Below are 26,224 nucleotides of genomic sequence, written 5' to 3'. Positions count from 1 at the left end.
TCCCTGCCGCTCTCAGGACTGCAGAGTCGCTCACTATCTTCCGAAAAAGACTCAAGACTCACCTGTTCAGAGTCCACCTCGAAACTGCATAGCCATCCTCCCCCTTCTTGCCACCATTGAACACTGTATTGTATTGTATTGTATTGTATTGTATTGTATTGTATTGTATTGTATTATAGTAGCCTACATAACTGTGTAGTAACTGCAGTAGCTGCTATCATGGCTGTAACACGGGGAATTGGTTAGCCTAGCGATTGTTGTACTTGCACTTGGTTCTATGAACATCCTTTCTGTACCGACAGCGATATATTGATGCACTTCTTATGACAAATGTACTAATTGTAAGTCACTTTGGATAAAAGCATCTGCTAAATGCCCTAAATGTCAATGTAAATGTCATGATAGTAGAATCCTGAAGTAGAATCGTTAGAAAGAACATATAAGTGTGTTTGTGTGTATGTGTGTGTTTGTGCGTGCGTGTGCGCGTGTTTTAGGATACTTTCCCCATGTCTAATGCATCAGTGCATTCCCAAGAGCACTTGCCATAGAGTTCTTATATTCAGAAGGCTGTACTTGTAGCTCCATGCCCTGCATGCACATGCCTTTGAAGTTGAGCACGGGCAACTAATAGCTTTTAATTTTAATCAACAGTCTATTAATAACGTATCTTCCCCTAAGTAAAGTTTAATAAGCAGCAATGCTCACGGAGCTCAGGGAGAATGCCTTTCACACCAAGCCCAAAGAGACGAGCTCATCCCTTCTGCAGAAGTCTGAATAATTATCCTCCAACTAGATGTGACGGCATGCATGGACAAGAACCAAGCCCAGGGAGGGGGGGGGGGGGGACCTGGGAATAACACAGGGCAGGGGTGGAGATAGGGCTTTTGGAGCTGACAGAGTGAGAGTGGAACGGACTATCAAGAATAAGACTTAACCCAAAGGGGGAAATGTGGACGACAAATATTTGACACCTTGGGGATTTACTGCCGGACTGTTGCACATTAACTGGTCTCTGACCGTGCCTGGGGAAAATACTCTCTTCATTCAGTTGCCCTGGTCAGCCTGGTATTCTGAATCTAGGTTTCAAGGCCGTACATTATAATTGAGACAGTCCACCATATGGTCAGGAACTAAATAATCGACGCAACACATATTTTTATATGACCACTTGAAGCGGACTACAAATTGAGTTAAATACAACCTATTGATAAATTATTATAAAAAAAAGTAGTACGAAATTAGGATGAAATTCTACTTTAGTCCTTTGCTATTACGATCTAGTCTAGTGGAATCCATACAAACGTCATCATGTTGCAGAGCTGTCATGGTGCTTAATGCCTTAATTGAGCCTTTATCTGAGCTTTAGTTAGACTTTGGTCGTGTCTCCTTTATTGTGTCTCGCTGCTGCCTTCCTCCTGAATGTGCCTGTGTATGATTTCCTAGACAAATGTCCCCTCTGGCGCATTTCCTCGTACCATTTCTAAGGAAGTGGGTGAAGTGTTTCCACCCCTCCTCTCACACATTTACACACACACACACACACACACACACACACACACACACACACACACACACACACACACACACACACACACACACACACACACACACACACGTGTACACGCACACACACATGCACACGCGCGTGCGTACACACAAACACACACACACGCACATAAATACACACACGCCTACTTCGGCATCCGCGTGCGCGCTGCAGCGGTCTGTGTCTATTGCTCAAAGTTTTGAGACCGCGAACCGAACTCCATGGAAGTGTCAGATAGAATGTGCGAAGCATGCGGATTATTTCAGACTGATTGACGAGACAGACGGAATGACGAGACAGAATGCGTTTGCTTCTAGAAGTTAAGAAGGTCGGCGCCCAATAAGCTCATGTCTGGCCGTGAACGTAGCTATATTACCAACCACCTGCGTTTTGTTTCCTACTTGAGTTCGCCAGTGCTCAAGTTCAGCGGCAGCCAAACATCTCGGGGAGTCGGCGTGAGGGTGGTTTGTTAAGACAGACGAGTTTCTTCCGTCAAGTCGAGCCAGAGGATGTGAGAACTACACGGAATACTTTATACTAAAGTTCATCGCTCGGGCAAAACTTTTCAGCCTGTGACTTACTAACAAGCACAAGTTCAAAGGAAACGGATTTTTAAGACGCACCACTTCAAACGCTCGACGGTTAGGATGGAGACCCAGGTGCGCGTGGCGCTCTTGTTGTTCGTCGTTACGTTGGGGGGATCCGCCGGGCTCGCACGAGCCCAAGGGGGAACCACCAGAGCGATGAGAGGGAACGTCAGACGAGACGGTGAGTAGGCCCCCCGTTACTTTTCTTTCAATCTTCAAGATATTCATAAAAAAAAAAAGTTTCCAATAGCCTATCGTGATCACTGATGCTCATCCGCTCGAATTCGAGATTCGCAAAAAAAATACGATAAAATAATATAGGCTAAGCAACTAAAGAAATACCTAGTAGGCTAACGTCTGGGATATTGTGTAATGTGGAAATGAGAAGTACATTAAGTATGGAATCAAACACAATGGTAATGGTCTATATATACCGCATGCAGAACATAATGTCTCATCGAAATAAGCCAATCCACGTTCATTACACCACCAGCCATCTTGGACCCCTATACATCCAAAACCCCATTAACACATTCCTTACCCACTAGCTATTGCAAGTTGCCAAACTGCTTGACTTACTATCACATTGTAATACTTAGTAGCCCACAGGCCTGTCTACAACTTTGAAGGCTCTTGAAGCCCTGGTAGCCTGTCCATGCAGCAGAGAGAGAGCAGTCTGTCAACCCTACATTCCTGGCTAGAGTCTTCGGATCCTCTCAGCCTCTGGCCTATCTAACTTCCTGCAGGTGTGCCATGGTGACTTTAGTTAGCCCTGGGGCTACGGCCACGCTAATGCTTTGGATCTCTCACTCTCACACCCACCAACACAAACACACACGCACGCACGCAAACACACGCACACACACACGCACGCACGCAAACACACGTAGGAGATTGGTTGTCCGGGGTAGAATCTAATACAGCGGTATTTTCATGTTTCCCTGCCAAAAGCAACCCCACAGCTTTGTGTGTGTGTGTGTGTGTGTGTGTGTGGTTGTGAGTTTTTTAATAGAGTAAAGTCAAGGTCAACACTTTGTAGTGTAGGACTGACTGGTACAAGTAAACAGGCCCCACATCCAGAGAAACACACAAGCCATGTATATAAATCTCAGTGCTGTTTGACATTTGGAAAGAAAAATTTCATTTGGTCTTAGTCAGCACATTTGTTTCTTGCCATACACACGAGAGCAGTGGAATTAATTGTTATGTCTAGCCATCTACCTCTCTTAAAGTACTGAAAAGTATCATTTGGAGAATTCCCCCCTAAATTCTTAATTGTTTGTTTTGTTTATTGTAATCCAAACAGAACATTGGAGAAAATGTATGTGTTTGTGTGTGTGTGTGTTTGATGTTCGTTAGCATCTAGTTAAGGGCTAGTTAACAGTTAGTTAATGTTATTAATGAAATATATCCCCTAGATCGGTTTCTGAGTCATGCTTTATTTACTTTGAAAATATAATCTGGAGAGTTCAACCCTAAATCATTTGGGTTTTGTTTTGTTTAGCGATGTATGTGTCGATGTGTTTAATTATTGGCAAGCAGCTATTTAACTCAAATTACTTCTTTCACCTAGATTGGTATCTGAGACCATGATCTGTCAAATAACACTGATACATTAAGGTGCCATTAAGATATACTGACAGCTAAGGTCTACACTGTTAGGGTTATCGATATAAAGCTGGAACGCTGGTAAGCTGGAGGATTCACAATTGGTAACAGCCGGGGACATATAAAAGTCACAGGCGTTAAGAGTAGTACACTTTGATCACATGGTCATAGAGTACAACTAGCGGATTGCATGTTATCATCAATTAAACGAGCTTGAGGAGGCAGTCTAGCAGGATTTAATTGACATGTTTACAAAATCAAGGCTGTCAAATCTCTGTCAATTGGACGTCTCCTTCTCATCAAGCCATTTGTACCCAGACATCAAGGACCGGTGTAGTAATCAAAACTCCCTCAAACTGCATGCTTTTTAACCATCACTACATCATAGCCGCACTTGAAATCTGTCATGAAATGCTTTATCTTCAGCCTCCATTGGAGTCGTTTGGGGTCAAGGACTCAGACAGAGGTCTCTAGTGAAGTAGTTTTTTTAGATCATTCTATCAGACTAGAATGGATTGATCTCAGCCGGTTTAATCAAATATAAATCAGGCTCTTCTACAGCGACGGCTTGGCAGAAACTAAAGATACAACAGTGGCAGTTGGTACAAGCGTAGGTCCTCATGTGCAGCATGTTCAAGGACTGGCCACATAGCCCCTCTTTTTGTGATTACACGAGCATGCGCACTGGCAGACACATGCATTGAAAGCCTCCCAGAGACATGCAAACAGAAGACATAGCCTAGTTAGATAAGTAAACTGTTTAACCTGGCACACAACCACACAGTTTAGTGTGTGTCTGAGTGAGAAGGTTGGCCGTCAGACACCAACACACCCACACACGGGTCGACTGAGGTTGTTGCACAACTGTATTGGTGCAAAATGTTTTGAATACTTTGGTGATTTTAATGCATTCTTATCTCTTTACTGTGTTGACATAAGATTAAGTTTAGGTATGCATCAGATACACATGCACACATGCACACACACACACACGCACACGCACACACACACACACACACACACACACACACACACACACACACACACACACACACACACACACACACGCACACGCAAACGCACACACACACAGAGCCTGTTTCATGCTTGTGCACTCACATAATGGCACTGAGTCCAACATAAACGACCTGGAAGACACAGTGGTTAGTTTGTTAAACAGTTCACACAGACTAGTGTGACCTTAAATATGGATGCCATTGTTTTGTTTCTATAAATAATTGTGGCAGTATTTGATAATAATCTGCAGCATAAATGTATGCTGCTTATTTTAGAAGGAAAGCTAAAAGCAGAAAGTCATGTAGCAAGCTTGGGTAAAACAATATAGGAAAAAATACCAAAAACATGTATAGAGCATTGATGACTTTCAGTTTGACTTTTGACTTTGAGTAATTGCCAGGACTAGTTAAACTGAGACAATTTCCACATGCTATAATTCTAAATCATGAAATACATATCCCCCATTGGGATTAATAAAAGTATAAAAAGAGAACAACAATAAAAACATATCCGTCAATGTAATATTGCCTGATATAAACTATAAAGATTGACACAAAGCCGTTAGGCAAAGTATTTACCCTAATAAATCCCACTCCTCCTTTCATACCTCCTTCCAAAGGTATTCCCCCATAAGACATGACTAGCTCTCAAGCACAACATAAAGAGGAAATGATGAGAAGTAATTGGTATCTTTCTTCTAGGACCGCAGAGATCGCTGCACTGGCCAACTAATTTGCTCTTAAGAAACCCTGGCATCCTTTCACAAAGGTTATATCGGGTTGCAGATGCAGCATCTTCCAGAAAGGAGGCTTAACCCTGGAGATCATACAGAACTGCGATGAAGGTCCCTGTGTTTACCTATTTCCAGACTTTTCATTCATAGCCTCTCTCTGTCTGTTTTAATCAAAACCTATTTAGCCTTGCCCTCTGAGCAAATATTATGTAGCGGTGTGCTGCAGGGACACCAAGGCGGGCAACACACAGACATCCAATGGGATGGCGGTTTGGACTTTGTGTCACAGAAAGAAAGATGTCAAAGTGTTGAGTGTGTCAGGGACTTCGGGCTGGCCCTGCGTCTTACAATGCACATACATGCATACATGCATACACTTATAGTGCACGTTTACATTTACAAAATCATACATCTTGTGTCAATGGAGAAAAATGCTTGAATTGTGCTGCAGGTAACGTTAGAGAGTTGTAAAGAGGGAGCATTTCCCTCCCTGTTCCATTTCACATACCTCAGATTGACCGGCAAATGGCTTCCCCAAGCCAGTCAAACAAAAGATTACAAGGTACATTATTATTATATTATTATCCCGAAAGTGGTATATCATCTTAATTGGTTCATACAGAGGCAGGTGCATGCTTGAAACAGAATTTCTCACAGAGCATTTCACTCACTAAGAGCTAATGGATGGCTATGCCATTTACACTCAAACAACAGCTTTTAAATCTCACCTTCAGCCGAATCTGGCTGATCCAGAATCTCGTTCTGTTGGATTCTAACAGGGACAGCATTTAAATGGGTTACATATGTTTCCTTGTCATGAAATAACACATAGAGGAAAGGGAGGGAAGGACGATGATTAATGTGTCTCAAACACAGAGAGAACTCCCTGCAATTACCACCTCAACCGCCCACTATTAACCATGCATTCACACCGAAACAACAGCCTGGGAAATACTGGCCTTCCTTCGGTGGGAAGAGGTCAACATTCTGTGTTTACCGAACCATGCTGATGAGCCGCCCCCTGTCTTCACCCTACCTGCCGGGTATTAATATGTAGGAGACGTAGATCTTTGAGCAGATTGGGCTCAAACCTTAGGCTGCAGAGGCGCAGTAAAGATGAGTAATGTAATAAAAGCAGGCATTGCCACATACAAAACAATATATTCCAGACTGCTGCTAAGACCAGTACACCCACCCATGCAGACACAAACACTCACACACACATTATAACAGGATCTCCCCTCCCAGGGAATTCCCAAATACACATGTTCCAGATTCACTTTCTTCCCCTTGTCCACCCCTTCCACATGCACACACGCACACACCACACACTCCCACTCGTAGACATTTGGCAGCCAGTCCTTTCCTCCCTTCAGAGAAACAATAGGGTGGGGACCACTCAGACAGCCTCACACTAAGGAAGCATGTGTGCATGTGTTTGTGTGTAGCCATGTGTGTGTATGGGCATGTGCGTGCCTGCATGTGTGCGTGTTTGCAACTTTGCATGCATTGTGTGTGTGTGTGTGTGTGTGTGTATGTGGGCATGTGTGTTTTATCGTGCATGTGTGTATGTGTGTGTGTGTGCATGTGTGTGTGTTTCATGCCTGTATGTGTTGGCATGAAGGATTGAGTGCATGTGTGTGTGCACACGTGCGTGTCTGTGCATATTTGTGTGTGCATGTGTGTGCCTACCTGTTTGTGGGCATGAATGTATGTGTGTGTGCATGCGTGCATGTGTGTTTGTGTGTAGCCATGTGTGTGTGTGTGTGTGTCTGTGCACGTGCGTGCGTGCGTGTGGCTGTGTGCATGCATGGCCTCTGTAATGTCGAGTCATGGAGCAGTGGAAGGAGAGCACTTATGAAATGATGGCCCATTTGAGGCTAATGGAGAGGAGGTGATGGGAGGACGGTGGGGCGAAGCGGAGAAGATGTCAAGAGAGTTTAAGCTGCTCTCAGGACTTAAGGGGGAAGAGGCAGGGCCTCCGAGGGGAGAGGTGTTTAAGTCGGGAGATATGGGAGGTTAAAAGAGCAGTCCCCCCCGGCCCGTTTTCCGCCCTGTCAGCCCAGACTAAAGAGAAGAGAGAGGACGGACAGACGGACTGGGAAGACAGGACAGGATGGAAAGATATGAGCAGACTGAGGGCCAGGCGGACCGAGAATAGAGCTAGGAATTGTTGGTTGAGCTTGGGGGGAATGTGTTGACGGGCAGGAGAGCGAGGGCACAGGAAAGAGGGGTGAGTGAGATGGCAAAAAAAGGGAAAAGTAGCGCAAAGAGAGAGGAGGCAGCAGAGAGAGGGAGAACATGATAGAGACAAGTCCTTTAAAGAGCTGAGACAGCTGGACATGGTGGGAGCAGATAACGCAGGGAAAAAACAGGAGGAATGGGGGATGAAAGAGACTGGTTTAACAGAATAAGGGTTGGGCGGAGAAATAAAAACTGCAGGGCGATGGGGATCTTCGAGTTGAGGTTGAGATGGGACAGTGAATGCAATGAGCTATAAGCTCAGACGAAGGGACTGGTTCAAAGATGAGAAAAACAGACGGACAAACAGTTGAGCAGTTGGGAAAAAAAGAGAGAGACAAGAGGTGAGAGGGGGTGAAAGGTCATGAAGATGAGGAGAACATAGTGTGAGGAAATGGGAAACTTAGGTCTCCATTTAAGTGATTGACAGTTTCAGGGTTCGAGAATGTTTTTCAGTCACATTAATACAACCAGCAGTGTTCACGTGGATCATAGCTGCTTGTGCTAATGAGCAAAATCCCATTGAATAAAGATGCATTTTTCTTTCCATAGCTTGCAAGTCCCTCGCCCGAATGTTAAAGTATGCAGATATACTGCTGACTAACCGCTTCTGCCAGAATGAGAGAGAGCGTGTGTGAGGGAGAGACCTAGAGAGTCAGTCAGAGACAGTCAACAGAGCAGATATGTTTAACTACAAAGGCTGGAACCAAAATACTGGAAACAGTTGAAGTGGTGAAAAGCCGACGCCAGAAGATACAGAAACAAGAGAGAAAATGAGGCCGGGCGTTAAAAAAAAAAAAGCATGACACGAGAAGTATAGCAAGAAGCATGCTAATGTGAGGTTCGGGGGAGGGGTTGCTGAATTGGCATTAATAGACAGAAAAAGAAGACCAAAGTAGGAGGTTGTATGATCTGGAGATACAAGTTTGGACAGGGTATACTGGAAGCAAAGGGAAACAGAGAGAAATCCAGCAAAAGACGAGAGACACTTTGATGAATGGGATGGGGTAAGAGCGTAGGGAGCAGAGGACTGTCAAGGAGGGTAGGCGGGAGAGCGTGAATTGTTGGTGAGCCCGTTGGTGATGCTCCCCTCTGTCCTGGCGCTCCCTCTTTGACTCGACGCTTGACACAAATAAGGCTGACGTGTCTTGGCACTCACTGCAGCAGGGAAAATGCTGATCAGTGTGGGCAAGAATCAGAGTAAGAGAGAGAAGACACAGAAAGGGAGGGACTCTTAAGTGATTTGGTGACTGTGGTACAAAAGTTAATAGTTGTCCTTCTTGTCTGTTTGTGTGTGTTTCTGTGTTAGCCTTTGTGTGTGTGTGTGTGTGTGTGTGTGTGTGTGTGTGTGTGTGTGTGTGTGTGTGTGTGTGTGTGTGTGTGTGTGTGTGTGTGTGTGTGTGTGTGTGTGTGTGTGTGTGTGTGAGATTAGCCTCTGTGTGTATAGGTGTGTGTGTTCCTAGCCTGTGTGTGTGTGTGCGTTGTTAGCCTCTGTGTGGTTCTGGGTCTGTGAGTGTGTGTCAAAGTACTGGCAAGGTACTTTTCTGTATCTGCAGTTATTGGCACTGTCCACTATATCTGCAGGAAGCACTGCTTTCGGTACACTTAAAGGGCGAACAGGTACATGGTAATATGTCTTCTTGATCGTAAACATAATCGTAAACACAGACGTTCACATAAGTCAGGTATGTGAATGTTCCTCTCTACTCCAAGCATAGCAGGCCTGTTTTCCGTGACTTCAAAGCGCCTTTTCCGAGGTGGTCTACTCTACGACCAATCTTTTGGATGATGAGGGGGGAGGGAGGGAAATACAATTAAAACATGCGCGTTAACTCTAGATTCGGCCTCAGTGCACTCTACTCTAGCTGCTAGCCTGAAAATCAAATCACCTAAGTGCTGTTTGGAGAAGGCAGTGGGCTTCAGATCCACTCTGGGTTCGAGTCCAGCTCTGTTGAAGCAGAGCTTCAATCATGTAAAGCGATGACGAGCCATTGAGCGCCACGGTGGGCAGCATCGCAAGGTAGATAGACAACACAGAACGGACAATTTTAAGTTTTGTGTTTAATCTAAAGTTTTGACCTCCTATTTTTTTAATTCTTAAAGTCTATTGAGCCATACGATTATTAAAGCAGAAATTACGGAGCCATGAATATTATATTATAAATGTGGCGAATTTCATTCGAATTTCATTTCGGTACTAACAGCCATTCACAACTAAGGTGTTGATTGAAGCCATGGGGATAACATGCCTCCTAACACGCCCTCCCCAAAACACCCAGCCTGAAACCCTTTTCCTTTTTTTCCCTTAGTATTCGAATTCGAGCTTAAAAAGGGGGCTCACCTGAACATGACAGAACACAGTAGCCTACTGAGTTTGGCATCTTGTTGTGGTTCAGGAATGATGGTGGGTGTGTCTGAAACTTTCTCTGTTGAAAGTTACTGATTCCAGTAAGAAACATTTGTGGAAGTTGCTGACCCAGATTAATAACTCAAAAACGACAGAAGTAATTAAGAGCCCGGGAATCCAAGAGGAATTTTGTTTATTTTTAAATAAGGCGATGAACCAGTAAGGTAATAAGCATAGTGAAGACTAAAATGTAAATGCTCAGCTTTTCTCTGCATATTTAAATCTCTGCCGTCATTTCTTGCTGCTGCTTTTTTGTGCTATCTTCATGGATATCTCTACTCCTTTCTTCTTTCATCCCAGAGCCTTTGAGTTGTGACTGGGGAATAGTCAAAGGAAGATGGGTGTGGTCAGAGAGATTCAGAGATCATAGTCGGAGATGGAGAGAGGCAGTGAGGGGAGCTGAGGATGGGAGCCGAACACAGAAAGTCATTGTGAGAGAGAGAGAGAGAGAGAGAGAGAGAGAGAGAGAGAGAGAGAGAGAGAGAGAGAGAGAGAGAGAGAGAGAGAGAGAGAGAGAGAGAGAGAGACGTACAGGCAGCATATAGGGAAAGAGAGCAGAAGTAATAAAAGCGAAGCCATAGAAATAATAAGGAAAGCTTAAATAGAGAAAGTTCCTGGGCAGAGGTAACAGAAAAAAAGAGTGAGAGAAGAAAAAGATAGTGGTGGGGTGGCTCTTTGGAGGCTGCAGGGAGATAAGTGATCCGTTTGGTGAGATGAGGTCAGAACCACCCTGCTAGTATGACCCCAGTCTAACTCTGACGACCACACACACACACACACACACACACACACACACACACACACACACACACACACACACACACACACACACACACACACACACACAAACACACACAAGTGAACAGACTCAAGCCAGCAATACTCTTCTATATGCATGAACGTATGCAAACAAATACACAGTCACACACACACACACACACACACACACACACTCTGAGCTCCAGATTGCTGTCATAACATCAGAGTATGCTCAACATCACACATCACGAAGAGGAAACACACACACACACACCCACACACACACACACACACTAACATCTACACATCAACTTGGAGCTGCCGTCCAACAACTCCCCAAAGGATCAAGGCTAATATTCAATCAACTCAGGCTGCCACAGCTGGGGTTTGACTGGCAGACATGCAGACACACACACACACACACACACACACACACACACACACACACACACACACACACACACACACACACACACACACACACACACACACACACACACACACACACACACACACACACACACACACACACACACACACACAAAGAAGGAAGTAAAAGAATCAATGAGCAAAGATTCAGCTGCAGCTGTTGGCTCTCTTCTCAGATTAATGTTAATGTATTTTTATCCGGGCACCTATCAACAATGTGACTTTCAATACACTATCAAGTGTTTTAATTTGTAGACGATTGAATATCTCCAGCAAATATCTCAACATGCGTCTCCAAATAGGCCAAAATTTGATTTTGTTTTGGTTTCTGGATTCTTCTCGTATAAATGGATGCGTGTGTCAATATTTGACAATCAATTCTCTGGTTGTTTTATAGGCTGGGTTTGAAATGTCATAGAATACCAATAGATGTACCACTGGATGTCAATACGAATGAGCGTAGAGTTAGATGTCAATACAAATAGATTGGACGTTTAATTGGAAATGATCGTTGGGAGAAATAGGTAGAGGCTTCAATACAATCCCCCTGATAGAAAAAATAAGTTGTGGATCGCACAGACAAAATGGCGGGCTATCAATACAAACTCAGTGGCACGTGACCTACGATCTGCATCGTGCACCCTGGTGTTGGCTGACTAGGTGTGTTGGGCGGGTGGCCCCTGCCCTCCCGATTCACTGCATGCGTTCTGCTCTTGGTGCTCTAGCTCGTCACACGCTTTTGTGTTTTACATCTACTTTAGGCCTGCATGCTTTTTGCTACTTCAGCATGGTCAGTTGTGGTCAGAAAATGATTGAATCATGTTCAATAATATGATTGATTAAATAATATGATCGGATATTAGATTATACGTGAATCCATCACTGATAGCTTATCAGACCCTGACTGCTAACCACTTTCTATCATTGGAGAATGAAAGAAAAAGGGAAACAGATCCATCTAATTTGTTTATAGAAAGTGAACATACCCTGCATACAGAAAGGCAAGCATCCAGTTAACTTCAGATACCGCCTTTAGTTGTGTGTGCCTGTTTTGAATATCTGATGATTCATATGCCGTGTCCCATGCATATATTGTTCAAGAATTATGGAGTTATAAGTCAGAACTGGAAAAAAACTGAAAAAATGGTGATCCTATTCTTCACTTTTCTAGTGATTTTTTTAGTATCAGAAGGCATGTTTTTTGTACCTTTTTGTTCCTAGTTTTATACAGTCCTGTGTATTAAATATATTATAAACTCTCAAGAAGTACAATTAATTGTGTCACTACTAGGGGTGGGAAAAATAATAGATTCTTCGATGCATCGCGATTCTCTCTAGAACGATTCCATCTCGATGAGTTAAATTAATAATCGGAATTTGTTTGCCTGCTGCAACATTCTGTTCACCAGAGAGAGATGATTTTTGTGATTTTAGAATTATTTAATTTATCTTCAGTGTGTATTGGCCAATCGGATTTGTCTTGACACGATTGCGATGATCATAGAAAATAAAGATTAGAAAGAAAAGAAAACTGAACACTATTTATTCCACACTTCCATATTGTTTTGTAATGCAAGCTGCATTGATTATTGCATTGTTGATAGAAAGTTATATACAAAAGCTTTTTCTCTAATAAAATATTAGATAAGTTAATTTATCTGTTGATGTCTTTAATGATCATCACAAAAGTAGGAAGTGATTAGCAAACTCTTGAGTAGCAAACTCAGATGTATATATATTTTTTTGGAAAAGACGCATATACTTTTTTTTGTTGCATCGAGATGCATCGATAATCGTTTTAGAATCGAATCGCTGACCTCGTAAATAGGGATGCACCGAAAATACGGCCACCGAAAATGTTTGGCCAAAATTGGCCCAAAACATAACTTTCGGTTTCGGCCGAAGGAGTAAAAGAGCAGAAAAAAATAGCCCGAACATTTTTATTTTTGTAAAAAGCAACCAGCGTGGAATGAGCCGGGTGCACTTCTAAAAAAGAGGGATTAAAAAAGAGCTGCACGTAAATTTGTTTACAACTAATTGAAAAAACTACCGCAGGAAGGATTTTACTTAGCGCTCTCGAAAACAGGTTCGGGGGATAACATTTGAACGGTGGGGCGTCATTGATTTATTTCATTAAATGGAGACAAAAGAGTTTATAAAGGACATTAAATTGTTTGATTTATGCATTGGTGAAAAAATAAAGCAAAATGAATGAGAAACAACAAAAGCCACATTCGGTATTCGCTTTCGGCTTTCGGCCAACTGTTTCAGTATATTCGGTTTCGGTTTTGGCCAAGAATTTTCATTTCGGTGCATCCCTACTCATAATCGGAAAACAAATCGAATCATGAGGTGCCAAGAGATTCCCACCCCTAGTCACTACAGTATTGGCTGGGATGATTACGGGAGGGAAACATACACACTCAAATCAAATCGAGTATGCTCTCTGATCTTTGAAAGTCATGTAATCTCTCCTTAACAGAGGTACTTAATTAGGTGAGTGCTGCATGCAGTGCTCAACTATTGTTCTTCTTAGGTTTTATTCTTTATTTCTTTATATTCTCTACAAACTTTGGGACCATATACCTTCCACAATTTTTCACCTAAAGAATCCATTCCAATTTTTAAATGTTCAGATTAGCTTTGAATTGTGCACTTCCATTCAGATTTCAGATGTCATCTTATTGAATGTCAGTGATCTTTAGGTGGTTTGTGTGTGTGAGATAAATGAGAGGTTCCTTGTATATAGGGCTGGGCGATATGGACAAAATCTTATATCAGGATATGAGTAATTTTGTATCACGATATGGATATATAACACAATATGGTATTTTTGAAGTAAATTAAAATAATAAATGGCTTAAAATTGCAGAAGTATATGATTAATTCGTTTTCTGGCAATGTACGTTTTGGGTGGGTTTTTGGTTGATTTGGCGGTTTTAAGTCGATAGTTGGCCTGGAAATTGCCAATCCGATCTGGCATAACATGCTATCTACGTAATGTGCCATATGAAAGCTGAGACTCAAAGGAGTCCAAATCTAGTAAGATCAATAACATTCCTTTCCAAGTAACTACCACCACTTCCACCCACACCCACACCCACACCCACACCCACACCCACACCCACACACACACACACACACACACAAACAAACAACTGCTCAGCTATTCTATATTTGATATCAAATGCATTCAAACTCGATAACATTAGCTCTTTGTTTAACTTTTACATTTATTTGTTTCCCATAATTTTACATATTTTAAACGGTATGCGTGTTTACATTATTTACTCCATTTCGCTCTGTTCAAATCCCTTCACTTTATTTAAGCCATTTAACATTTCTTTACGTCTTAAGCCATGTGGCTTTTCTAGAAAGTATTTTCAACCTCACTACAGCACTCTGCACTACATGCATTTTGTAGTTTACATTTGATATCCAAAACATAAATAATGTCTCAATGATTTTTCATGAAACTATATTGTTTGTGTTCTATGTATCAGCCATCAGTTTTTATATTCACAAAATATAACACAAATCGAACGCTGAATTTCCGTAAGCGAATCTCGCCCTTCTCTCCGTGGCCTACCCTCATGTGAAAACAAAATGCTTTTCTCACGTCACGCCTGATGAAGTTTTCATGCTCGTTTACATCATCAACAACTATTTACATCATCAGCCAGACTACTATCGAGATTAATGATCAATCAGCGATAATTATAGGTCTATGATTGTAGTTTACCACTGTGAATGCAGTAAGAGAACACGTTGACTGGAGAAAGGTAAATAGACTTTCACCTCCGCCATGTCCTTACACTTGTTCGGTGTCCATGGGGACAATTACAACGAAACACGAATGTGATTGGTTAAAAGGATTTGCTGCTATAGCCGTGGAAAAAATACGACATTGGTGCGAATTAATTAATGTTGCATTCTCGCAAAACGACAATTCCGTGTATGTGCAGGTACAGGCCCATTCATCTCAATAATTTGTGATTATTTATTGTCGTGTGAAAAAATCATATTGTACATTTGTGATCAATGTATAAAGATCTTACAATGTGAATCATGAGTCAGTGCTGTCCATCACCAAGGAAAACGCGGCTAATTATATTTACGCCGTCAAGAGGCGGCACACAATGAAGGTTGGGGTTGATTGTGTATTTGTTCAATTAATTTTCCCATGTGAGAATCACTATTCGGATTTGAACGGCCATCCTTCAAGTTCACAAATCAGAAGTACAACCACAAATACAATTTATCAGTTGAAAAAATTCAGGTTACACTTACTTTACACAATACTTTAGAGTGAAATAATATCCATAAAGCATTACAGTAACTTATTATTCGCACTGTGTGCCAGTGTGTGTGTGTATGCCCGTGTGTATGTGTTAGCCAGTGTGTGAACGTGTGCGTTTGTGGGTTTGCCTGTGTGTGTGTGTGTGTGCGTTTGTGGGTTTGCCTGTGCGTTTGTGGGTTTGCCTGTGTGTGTGTGTGTGCGTGTGCGCGTGCACGTGTGTGTGTGCTAATGTGCCTGCATGTGTGTCTTTGGTGCAGGGCTAATTGATTGTCCTTGTCAGGCTTGCTGTGCGGGCTGCAGTTGCTGTCAGCAGGAGCCAAGTGCTACTCTAACAAGCCTTAAACACAGTGCTTGGAAAAACACATACACACACACACACAGTTCAGTGCTATAACATAAAAGACAGAAAGGCATTAATAGTAGCAGTAGAATCTAACTATCACAGCATTTCCCTCTTTATGTTGTGTATGATTTATGACCCAAACGTTTTTGTTTGCGTACATACAAAAGTTTGTACTTTGATTTTGTTTAAAGATGTGTTTGATAATTTTAGTAGCAGCCAGTACTGAAATAAAACCATGAATACGTCTCTATGGTTATGCAGCTCATGGAGAAAGGCAGAAAACCGATTTGAGTAGATTGTTGTGATAAATAACATTTTCCTACATCCAAAGGAAACTGAACCATTACAGTTACGAGTGATTTCAGTGAAACTTTAGGATTCCAAAGTTATCCAAATTAACCCATTGTCATTTTGCATTAAACCCGTTTTAAAGAGGACTCAAATTCTGAATTCCCCAGTAAGTGTGTCGCAGTCCACTTTTGTAACAAGTTCCATCTTTATATGGCCCTACTTCATGGGGTATGAAGCATTAATGGGAATCGATTATGTAGTCTGTTCTCATCTTTGTCTTGGAGCTTGATGTCATCTCTGTGCAACGCTGGCTTCTAATGAGTCCCATAGCCTCGAACCAGCTCCATATTCATGGAAGACTGTGTGTGTGTGTGTGTGTGTGTGTGTGTGTGTGTGACGCGTTGGTAGTTATTTGTGTGTGTGCTTGTTTTTTGTGTCGCGTGTAATTTACTTGCATTTCTGAATATAAATACGGTGGTTTGTATGCATGGTGCCTTTAATTCTTTGTTTGTGCGTGCGTCTGCGTGTGTCTTGCCCGCAAGAGCCAGTCAAGCAGCGAGTGTATAATACACACTGACCTGTCCGCTGTGCTGACTCAGCCAAGGTTAGGTGCCTCTGCATTATTCAGTAAACCCAGCCAGGGTGCTAAATGCAAGGAGGTCACACAGAGGAGGTTAGCATGCTAAGTAGACAACCAGGAGGCTTAAGGAATGAGAATAATGGACAGTAACCATGCAAAAAAAAAAAGGTTGTTACGAAGTCTGCAGGTCAAAACACTAAAGTGATTAGCTCTTTTAAGTTAACGATACAATGACACTCGAGGAATGGAGGTCATTGAACTGCAATTGAACTGCAATGGAACTGCAATGATGCATGTCATAACGACAATTATTATTTTATATGCCAAATATCGCTAAATGTCTCGGAGCCTGATGGTGCTTAATTCAGACGGGTAAAACCGTTGTTGGCAGTTGGAGAGAGAGATTCAACTCTTTGAGATATTATTCTAACTAACAGACAGAGTGGTGGTGGGCAATGCATAGTCAGCTGATAGAGAGAGACTAGAGAGACACACCTGGCCAATATAATTCCTCTGTATTGATTTAAATCCTCACAAATATTACATTTTCCAAAAAAATAAAGTGTTTCAACCATGATGTAAGCATTTTGTTGCCGACCAAAATGAAAAGAAAATAGAAGATAAGGTGTTTCTTAGCAGTCGGCCGCGATACACCATTCCAATATCGTCCTTCATGAACATTCACAATCTATGCATTAATCAAGCGGCGCCTGCCAAACCCCAAATATCAACTGTCAATCATCCAGCTCTGTTGATTGGTGTGCAACGGGCCATCGTGCATCCAAATACCCCAAACTCTGCATCCAAACTGAGCAAATACTAGTCAACTGGTAAAGGTTGAATAACGAAAAATGTTCAGCCTTAAGCAGAGCTGTTTCATTCCACTATGCCTAATCTGATTGTCCTTAGTCTAACCGTTCAGCAGAGTGCGGTTCATCATTCACTTCTTTGCAGCCATTAGGGTAATTTATCTCCATCAATAGGCGTGGAATCATCCATACCTGAGAGGTACTCATGAAAGCTAAGTGGATGCTAAGGCTAATCAAAGACCTGAGAGGGCCATGGAGACATGCTCTAGGAGATGTTTTGGAACAGCTAAAAAGGCTTGCCTACACCAGACAGAAATTGGACAGTGTGAGAAGTCTGAGCAATTTGAAGATGTCTGCAAAGTTTTCCCTTTGAAATATATGATAAACAGCAGATAATGATCCAATCGAACATTTGGATATATTTCACGGACTGGCGAAAGCGAAACTGCCTCTTTGTATGCAGACTCCACCGCTCTCTCGCCCTCTCTCCAACGCAAATTTAAATCTTGTTTATTTATGAATCTTAATCAGGCATGCTCTTTGGTGGATGCTGTGTTTGATGTATTGAGCTCACAGATGTTAGAATATATATTGTTGACTGTTCTTTTTACACTCTTACAGCCTTGGCTTCTCTTCACTCTTTCTCTCCAGTATCTCTCCCATTCTTCCTCTTTTTTGTCATTTCTCCCGCTCCCTCCTTCTCTCATTTGGGTCTCCTGTACGTGGGTGACCAGCTGGGTCTCTGTATGAGAGACTTTGAGGACAGAGAATAAGCCCTCTGAACACGTTGACCCAGGCTGTCTATCTAACCTCTCTCTCTGTCAGGTAGACTCAAGATAATGCGATGAGGAATATCAAAATTGTGTGTTTTTGTATGTTCTGTAAAATGTACGCATTGCACCCAACTGATCGCCCAAAATGCTTTAATTCGAATTATTGTCACCTCATTACACAGCAGTTGGGTAAGGACATTGCATCGCAGCCTCACAAACACACAATCATGCACACACACACATGCTCTGTTATGGAGCCCATGCATGCAATAATAAATCCCTAATTTAAATAGCGTCCAATGACTTTTTTTGCTGTCCTCTCTCCCGCACACACAGACGTATTAATAGACAGCAAACACAATGTCCTAAGCCCCGAGGAGCCAGGATTAGAGAAATGAGCCGGCCACACACACTCACACACACACACACGCAGACAACCACTCAAACACACACACACTCAAACACACACACACACACACACACACATAGACAAACACAAACACACACACACACACACACACACATAGACAAACACAAACACACACACACACGCAGGCAACCATTCAAACACACACACACTCAAACACACACACACACACACACACACACACATAGACCAACACGCACGCACACTCACACACGTAGAAAAACACACACAAACCAACAAGCTGACAAACACACACACCTCCTGCCTGGTACTCACCTGACCACCAGGCAGGAGGTCCCAGGGGCCCAGTCATGACTTTGGCTCATCAGCCCGCTAATTAGCTTGTGGAGGTGCGTGAGCACGTGTTCCTGCGCTTGTTTTCCTCCCGTGTTCACGTGGGTGCCCTGGTTTACTCCCACACCACGCAAACATGCAAGGTTAACATGCCTGGTTGCCCATAAGCAAGGCAAGGTCCCTGCACCTGGAGTTAGTTCCTGGGCGCCCCCCCGCTCCTAGCTCGCATAGGATGGGTTAAAGGCAGAGGATGAATTTCCCCATTGGGGATTAATAGCAAGCAATGTTTCAGTGTGAAACTAAATTGTGTGTGTGTGACGTGTGTGTGTGTGTGTGTGTGTGTGTGTGTGTGTGTGTGTGTGTGTGTGTGTGTGTGTGTGTGTGTGTGTGTGTGTGTGTGTGTGTGTGTGTGTGTGTGTGTGTGTGTGTGTGTGTGAGAGCCTTGGCTGATAGAACAAGGCATAGTTGATGGCAGGCTGATATAAGGCTCAGACTGGGTTTTTCAGAGAGATATTGTGATTCAATTGCTTCCATGGGGTCTTTTACAAATTAGTTACAGTGCAGTTATTCTGTTTTCTTATCATCCTATTGATCTCTAGCACAGTTAACGATTATTCCATCTAAGTGGCTGTTATTACTTAGCATGTGTCATCCCTGCAATTGTAAAGATATTTTCTCAAAACAAAAAATAAAAGTAGTGTCATGTTATGTATGCAACGGGGTTGGCTGAAAATAGTGGTATTGGATTTTATTTCTCTTTAGTATTGACTTCCTTCCACCAGAGCAGAAGCAGATTTTTAAATTGCCTTATTTTTGAATTTCAGTAAAGCAACACATTTGAACTGCAACGCTTTGAGACTTTTTAGACACTATGCTCATCTCAATTCATATTCACATCACCCCCGCAAAGTTTGCTCAATCGTGTCGAGCTACATGGCCGTAATGCATGAACTGTGCTTTTTTCTATAATTACATATAGGCTAGCTGTCTTCTATAATTCATGCGACATGTGCGCCCAAGCAGCCATAGCGACTGTATGGGAATATATGTAGCGCTCACATGAGTGCCTCTATGGACAGACTAATGCACTGGACTCTGTTCTTTTTATTCCTACCACTCCTTTTTCAACGTGATCACCAACCGCAATGACAGAATAGGTTGTTTTCTCAATGCCACCAAAAAAGACCCTGTGCCAGTGTTCGCTGGTACAGGGCCCCCTATTGACTGGACCAAGAAACAGCATGTCATCACGTATACATGGGCTGGGGGCGATAGTCTCTTTTGCTTAGGAAGGCTCCTTACTGAGTGACATGACCCGGAAGTATCTAAGTGGCATCCATGAGATGAGCTGTTCCAGCTCTCTAAATGCTAAGGAGAGGTTCTTCAATGCTTCCTTCTGTGTGTGTCTCCTTTAGAACAGGGTAAACTGGAGCATCCTATCTGAAAGGAAAGGAGATAATGTGTCTGTCTGTCTGTCTGTCTGTCTGTCTGTCTGTCTGTCTGTCTGTCTGTCTGTCTGTCTGTCTGTCTGTCTGTCTGTCTGTCTGTCTGTCTGTCTGTCTGTCTGTCTGTCTGTCTGTCTGTCCGTCTGTCCGTCTGTCTGTCCGTCTGTCCGTCTGTCTGTCTGTCTGTCTGTCTGTCTGTCTGTCTGTCTGTCTGTCTCTCTCTCTCATCATTTTATTAGGTAAAAGTGAAATGCGTGAGCGAGACATTTAAAAAGGAAACAATTAATGAAATGTATCTTAGGCCTACATCCAGCATTTGGATGCCAACCTGCAAAGTAATGCAAGTATATTTAGTTTACCTCCTACCTCCTACTCACTGATAAGGTGAGCACTCGCCAATCTTGTCGACAAGTTAAAGATCATGAAGCAGCTGGATATCCTCATCTAGGATCTAACCAATACAAATGTATGGATTAATTAAACACTTCCTCACAAAACCAGGTCGTTAAGAGTGCTCCCGTTGATTGGCAGAGGATAGGCTAACAAAAAACAAATCAAAACTTATTCTACACATTTCCAAGGAGACTTGGCAAACAGCTACAGCTCCCAGGATCACAGATGAAAACAGGGCCTTCGTTTTTATTCTTGGTTTTAAAGTGTGCGCTCATCGGGAGTAAAGGACACACGGTTTCTGGTCATGCGTACGCACAGCAAGCAGAAGTGTAAATATGGGAAATTACAAAGTACAAAACCAAAACTGGCTTTTGACAAGCCTACCTCCATTGTGGAGACATTTGCATGATCAACCCCTCTTACTTAATCAGCCTCAGTCTTTCTTTGCTCTCCCTCTTTCTCTCTCTCTATCTTCTCAAATACATCGTCCCCCCAGGGAGTAAGGTGATTTTTAATGTCACCTTCCTTTTAATTGATTAGGTCATATGCCTAAAGTATGCCTATACGATAATTGAATGAAGCAGCCTAAGATTTATAATTGCCCATTAAACTGATAATTTGACAATGCTGTGTATGTCTAAATTAAGCCATGTCCTGACATTTGTAAATGGACTGCAGCTGTAGTTGGTGCGTGCGTTGAAGATCCAATGTTTCTTGAGGATGTGGTCGGGGTATAACGGTTTTCATTTCCTGCCTTAAAAATAGGATATGATATCCAACATGATTCCAATGAATCCAGTACTCACTGAATTACGATTGTCCAATCCCATGGCAGAACGTGCGCTGAACCCCTCGCTCATTTGCATGAAGTTAACCGACAGTCAACTTCAGCCGTGATATCGTTTCCAATGCAAAGTGTACGGGAGTGGTTGCCAATCACCAGACTGTGCGTCTGGTGGGGCTGCGTCGTGTTTACCGGCTGCAGTCCTTGACATGCCTTCCGGCCCTATCAAACCATGGCACAAACAGTACATTCATTTATTTTCCCGTACACCGCTGCACAATGATAAGCGTCCCCTATCGACTTTGTCAGGCTCACTCCTTCCCCCGACAGATCGGCCAGTGTCACATTAATAAGCGAACACTCTTCTGAAGCGATTGTCCAAATCCTTTTGACCTGTGATAGGCTCCTATGAGGGGCAGAGTGACACTGTTCACCGCAAAGGGAGTTCACTCCCATGCACAATTCTTTGAAGGGGAGCACGGCGGACACTGTATCTAGAGTGGCCTCTATCTTCTTCTCTATCACTTCCTGAAAAAACTTGCATTTTACCGTTCCACTCTTCCATTCCATCAACATTTAATCGTGTATTTCCATTTTGTCCTAAACATTCACATATTTCTCCTCAGCTAAAGGTGAGGAGAAACCCTAACCGTAACCCATAGATATAGATATAGATAAAGGTATAGTAAAAGATATAGATATAGATATACAATATACATTGGGATGTATGGTAATAAACCTAAGCCGGTGCGTCAGACAAGAATAAGAAAGCTTGATCATCCCAGTTTTCCGGCCTTACAACATTATAAATGTCATGCTTACCAACAGGATTAAGTGCTTTTTATACAAGCTCTTGATAAATTAGTGCCATGGTTACAGTTCACTGTTAAAACAAATAGCCAAACTAACATCCAGCAGACGGTTGTCACATTTGCTAATACAGAAGAATTTAATGTTTCGTATATCGGCCCATAAACAAACACCTATAGCGCAAGGAAAGGCAGCAGCTAGCCATTAAATTAGATGGTGCAGGATGGAGAGAATAGAGGGAGGGAGTAGATAGAGTAGGAGGGGAAGAAGGAGCAGGAGTGGGGGGCGAGAGCCAATGCTGACCAAAGCTGACACCCCACGGCATGTAGCATTCTCCTTCAGGCGTGTGCGTTACTGTGTGTCTGTGTTTGTGTGTGTGTGTGTTTACGACGTGAGTTTTCTTTTCTTTTCCAGCCTCCTTGCAGGCAGGAGCGTGACTGAGAATCAGCAGAGGATATTTAAAGTTGATATGACATGAGATGGCAGAATCGCGGTCCCAGCACAGACTTCCACAAGCGAGACAAATATGCACATAATGTATAATCAATAGTGGAGATACTCGGAGGGAGAGACACCCAACACATGGGCATTGTGATAACAAGTCGTCGCAAGGGTGCTGTGGTTGTTATCCCTTGGTGGGGGCTGGAAGAAAATAGGTATAGCAGTCTAACCATGCTTCACATACATAGAAACAACCTATGTACACATAATGAATGCCCCCCACACACACGAACACGGAATCCCACATGCACAAACAGTGCTCAGCAGCAGTTGCCCGACTAATGGGTAGTGTTCTACATTCGGTCTCCAAACACAGATGAGTAAACAGCTCGGCCGGCCAGTGGAAACCATGGAGGCATGGCTCTGCATCTGTTGCAGATAGAGATGTATGATTACACGAACACACACACACTGACAGAGCTTACAATCTCCTACATCTTTACAATGGAAAAGAGGCAAATTATTTCCAAATTAGCCCTTGGAAGACTCCTCACTTGATCGATGCCCACGGATTTAAATAGTTCACTTCCTCAGTGAATCATACTAACGTATGAGCGGATTTATCAAACCAGCACACTGTTGTGACGCTAATTGAGAATTACCCCGTTTCCTGCGTGAAAAGGCTGAAAAAAATGTGTGTGTCACCATGAAGGAGACAAGCAAACACAGGGGTGATTGTTTTTGCTCTGGTAAGCACTTTGGAAGTGAAAGCATCTCCTGTGCCACACTGATTGGCCGAGACGAAAGCCAGTTGGGAACGACGTTGTCAGAAGTGGAAAACACAATGGTTGAAAGGGAAATCAGGTTCCTCTTGTTGCCAGTAAACTCCCGTGGGATCGTGACTGTACCGCTGATGATTAAGGGATGGTTTGCTTTTGCAAGATTCTTTGTCAATGCGCAGAATGGAGAGATGGATTTGTGACTTACCGCTGTTCACCTTCTCCAAAGCGATGTTTGCAGAGTTCTGTACAGCAGGGGGTTTGGTTAACAAGGCATAATGAGGGAACATGATTTAAAGAAACACCAGCACACACACAGATGCTAGTGTCTTTACTTCCTCCATCTTATTGGGTTATTTTGTGTATGTGTGTGCGTGTGCGTGTGCGTGTGTGTGTGTGTGAGTGCACTGCTGATGTGGTGTGAGGGCGCGATCGGAGCTGGGATCAGAAATAGAACAGAGCCGTTAAGAACACAACACCCCCTGTACAAAAGGTGGAAGAGAGAGAAGAGAGGTTTAATTAAATTGTAAATCTGGTGATCACTTAATTTAGATGTGACATGCAAGTGCACTGCACACACATACACACAAACGCACACTTAGATTGTGAGACTACATTTTGTTCAACACAGAGCTGCTCGTGTCAGACTAAGCGTTGGCATTAAGGTGTGTGTGGTTGTTTGTGTATAGCTGTCTCTGCATGAGTCAGCCTGCGATTGAGGTTGACAACATCACACCATCAAGGCAGCAAAAGTTTCTATGTGTAAGGTTAACATTTTGACAGTCTGCTGCGGGAGTCTTTTCTTTGTGCTTTCCATAGTCAGAGTTTAATGGTGCCTTGGCTCCTGAAGGTTCCAGGCGGTCATGTTTCAAAAGTCGTGCTATTAAAGGTCAAATGTTTTGTTTGTACTCTCAACTTTCACCGCTATCCATATTTGTTTTACCTCAAAAAGATTCAACAGATCATTCGCTCCAAACAGAAATTGGTATCAAAATGTTAACCCTCCCACACACTCCGACATTCAAATTCTGCATGCTCAATCTTTCTTCGGACTGTATTTAACTCCTTATGAAAAACACATGGCTCAATGCAGAATGGTTTGTGTTCATCTGCAGCAGAGCCTCGATGTCACTGCATGATTTATGGCAGGTCGGAGCTACGGCCGGGGACTCAACCCTGGGAATCTGAGGTGGGGGAGGTCACTGCGGAGACATCTGCATAATCACCCCCTCTCTCTTTATCAGACTCTTTCTTGCTCTTCTCTGTCTTGATGTCTCTCTCTCTCACAAATGCACACACACACACATAAAAGCCACATAATTATGATTACATTTTTCTCTTGGTTGATTTTAAACTCCTTCTTCTGACATCCATCATTCTAATCACCAACAGTTTTCATCACCAACAAAAATATATAGTCTCAAAGTTTTAAATAACCAAACTTCATTTCACTTGCTGTTCTTCACTGCAGAAGAATGGACCTGATGGATTCACCATAATTGATAGAAGAATGCATTTGAATCTATGATTATCTAATTGATTTACACTCTTGGTGCGCAACAGTGACTTAGCCATTATAAAAATGAAAATAACAACAACGCTATCAGCACTGTGTCGGGATAAGTTAACATCGGGTTTACAGAAATCACTTTGTTTCTATACTTAATGTAAAAACGTCAAAGGCTTTCATGTTTTTAACGCTGTTAGTGAGTTTAGTTGATTTACAGTTTAAATTTGTTTTTCTGTTCATAGAAATACTTCATATAGTTATGGAATTGAACCAACACATTAATGTGTTTTCGATGCAGCGTAACACACATTCAGTCTCATTATGTTTATAACTCTTGTTTTCTGCCTATTATGACCGCATGCACACGTAAACAAACACACTGCCATTGTGTAGAGCGGTCCATCTCCCCCTAGTGATCTTAGTTGGGGAGCGTTTCTGGGCCATAAGAACTTTTACAACCCAGTAGATCCACAATGTCAGGCTTAAGAATTTAAGACAGACACACAGAGATACACACACACAGACACACACACACACACACACAGACAGACACACACACAGACAGACACACACACTCGCACCAGTTGGCAAATGTTACTGCCTGAAATGTAGTCCTTTATCATAATTATTTCTGAATGCTAATGCTGAGTGCTGGTGGTGCTCCTCTGTGGCTGCCGTTTGCTGAGGAATTGATTCAATAGATTCATCTTCTCACACCGGGAGCGGCCTCGGGGCTCAGGCGTTGTCAGCAAAAACACATTCTTTATAGATGGGGGTGGACTGTGGACATAGATTAAAATACCTGCCCAGCATAAAGAGACAGTGTACATGACAGTATATGTATGTATATGTATATTTAATGATCATACGTATATAAATATATATAGAGATATACATATATCTCTACATATATATTCA

The 26,224-nt window shown here is 42.7% G+C and overlaps 1 protein-coding gene across 1 annotated transcript in view; it reads left to right on the top strand.

Moving 5' to 3' along the window:
- Positions 1–1,732: 1,732 nt before the first annotated feature.
- Positions 1,733–26,224, top strand: part of pdgfd (platelet derived growth factor d) — a 49,671-nt gene continuing 25,179 nt past the window's right edge. The window contains exon 1 of the mRNA XM_056611551.1: positions 1,733–2,314. Within this exon, the coding sequence (XP_056467526.1) occupies positions 2,194–2,314 (121 nt within the window). The 5' untranslated portion in view covers positions 1,733–2,193. The remainder of the gene's footprint in view (positions 2,315–26,224) is intronic.

The sequence above is a fragment of the Gadus chalcogrammus genome, chromosome 16 (assembly GCF_026213295.1).
Source record: "Gadus chalcogrammus isolate NIFS_2021 chromosome 16, NIFS_Gcha_1.0, whole genome shotgun sequence".
Classification (NCBI taxonomy): Eukaryota; Metazoa; Chordata; class Actinopteri; order Gadiformes; family Gadidae; genus Gadus; species Gadus chalcogrammus.
This window is presented reverse-complemented; position numbering and strand designations above follow the sequence as displayed.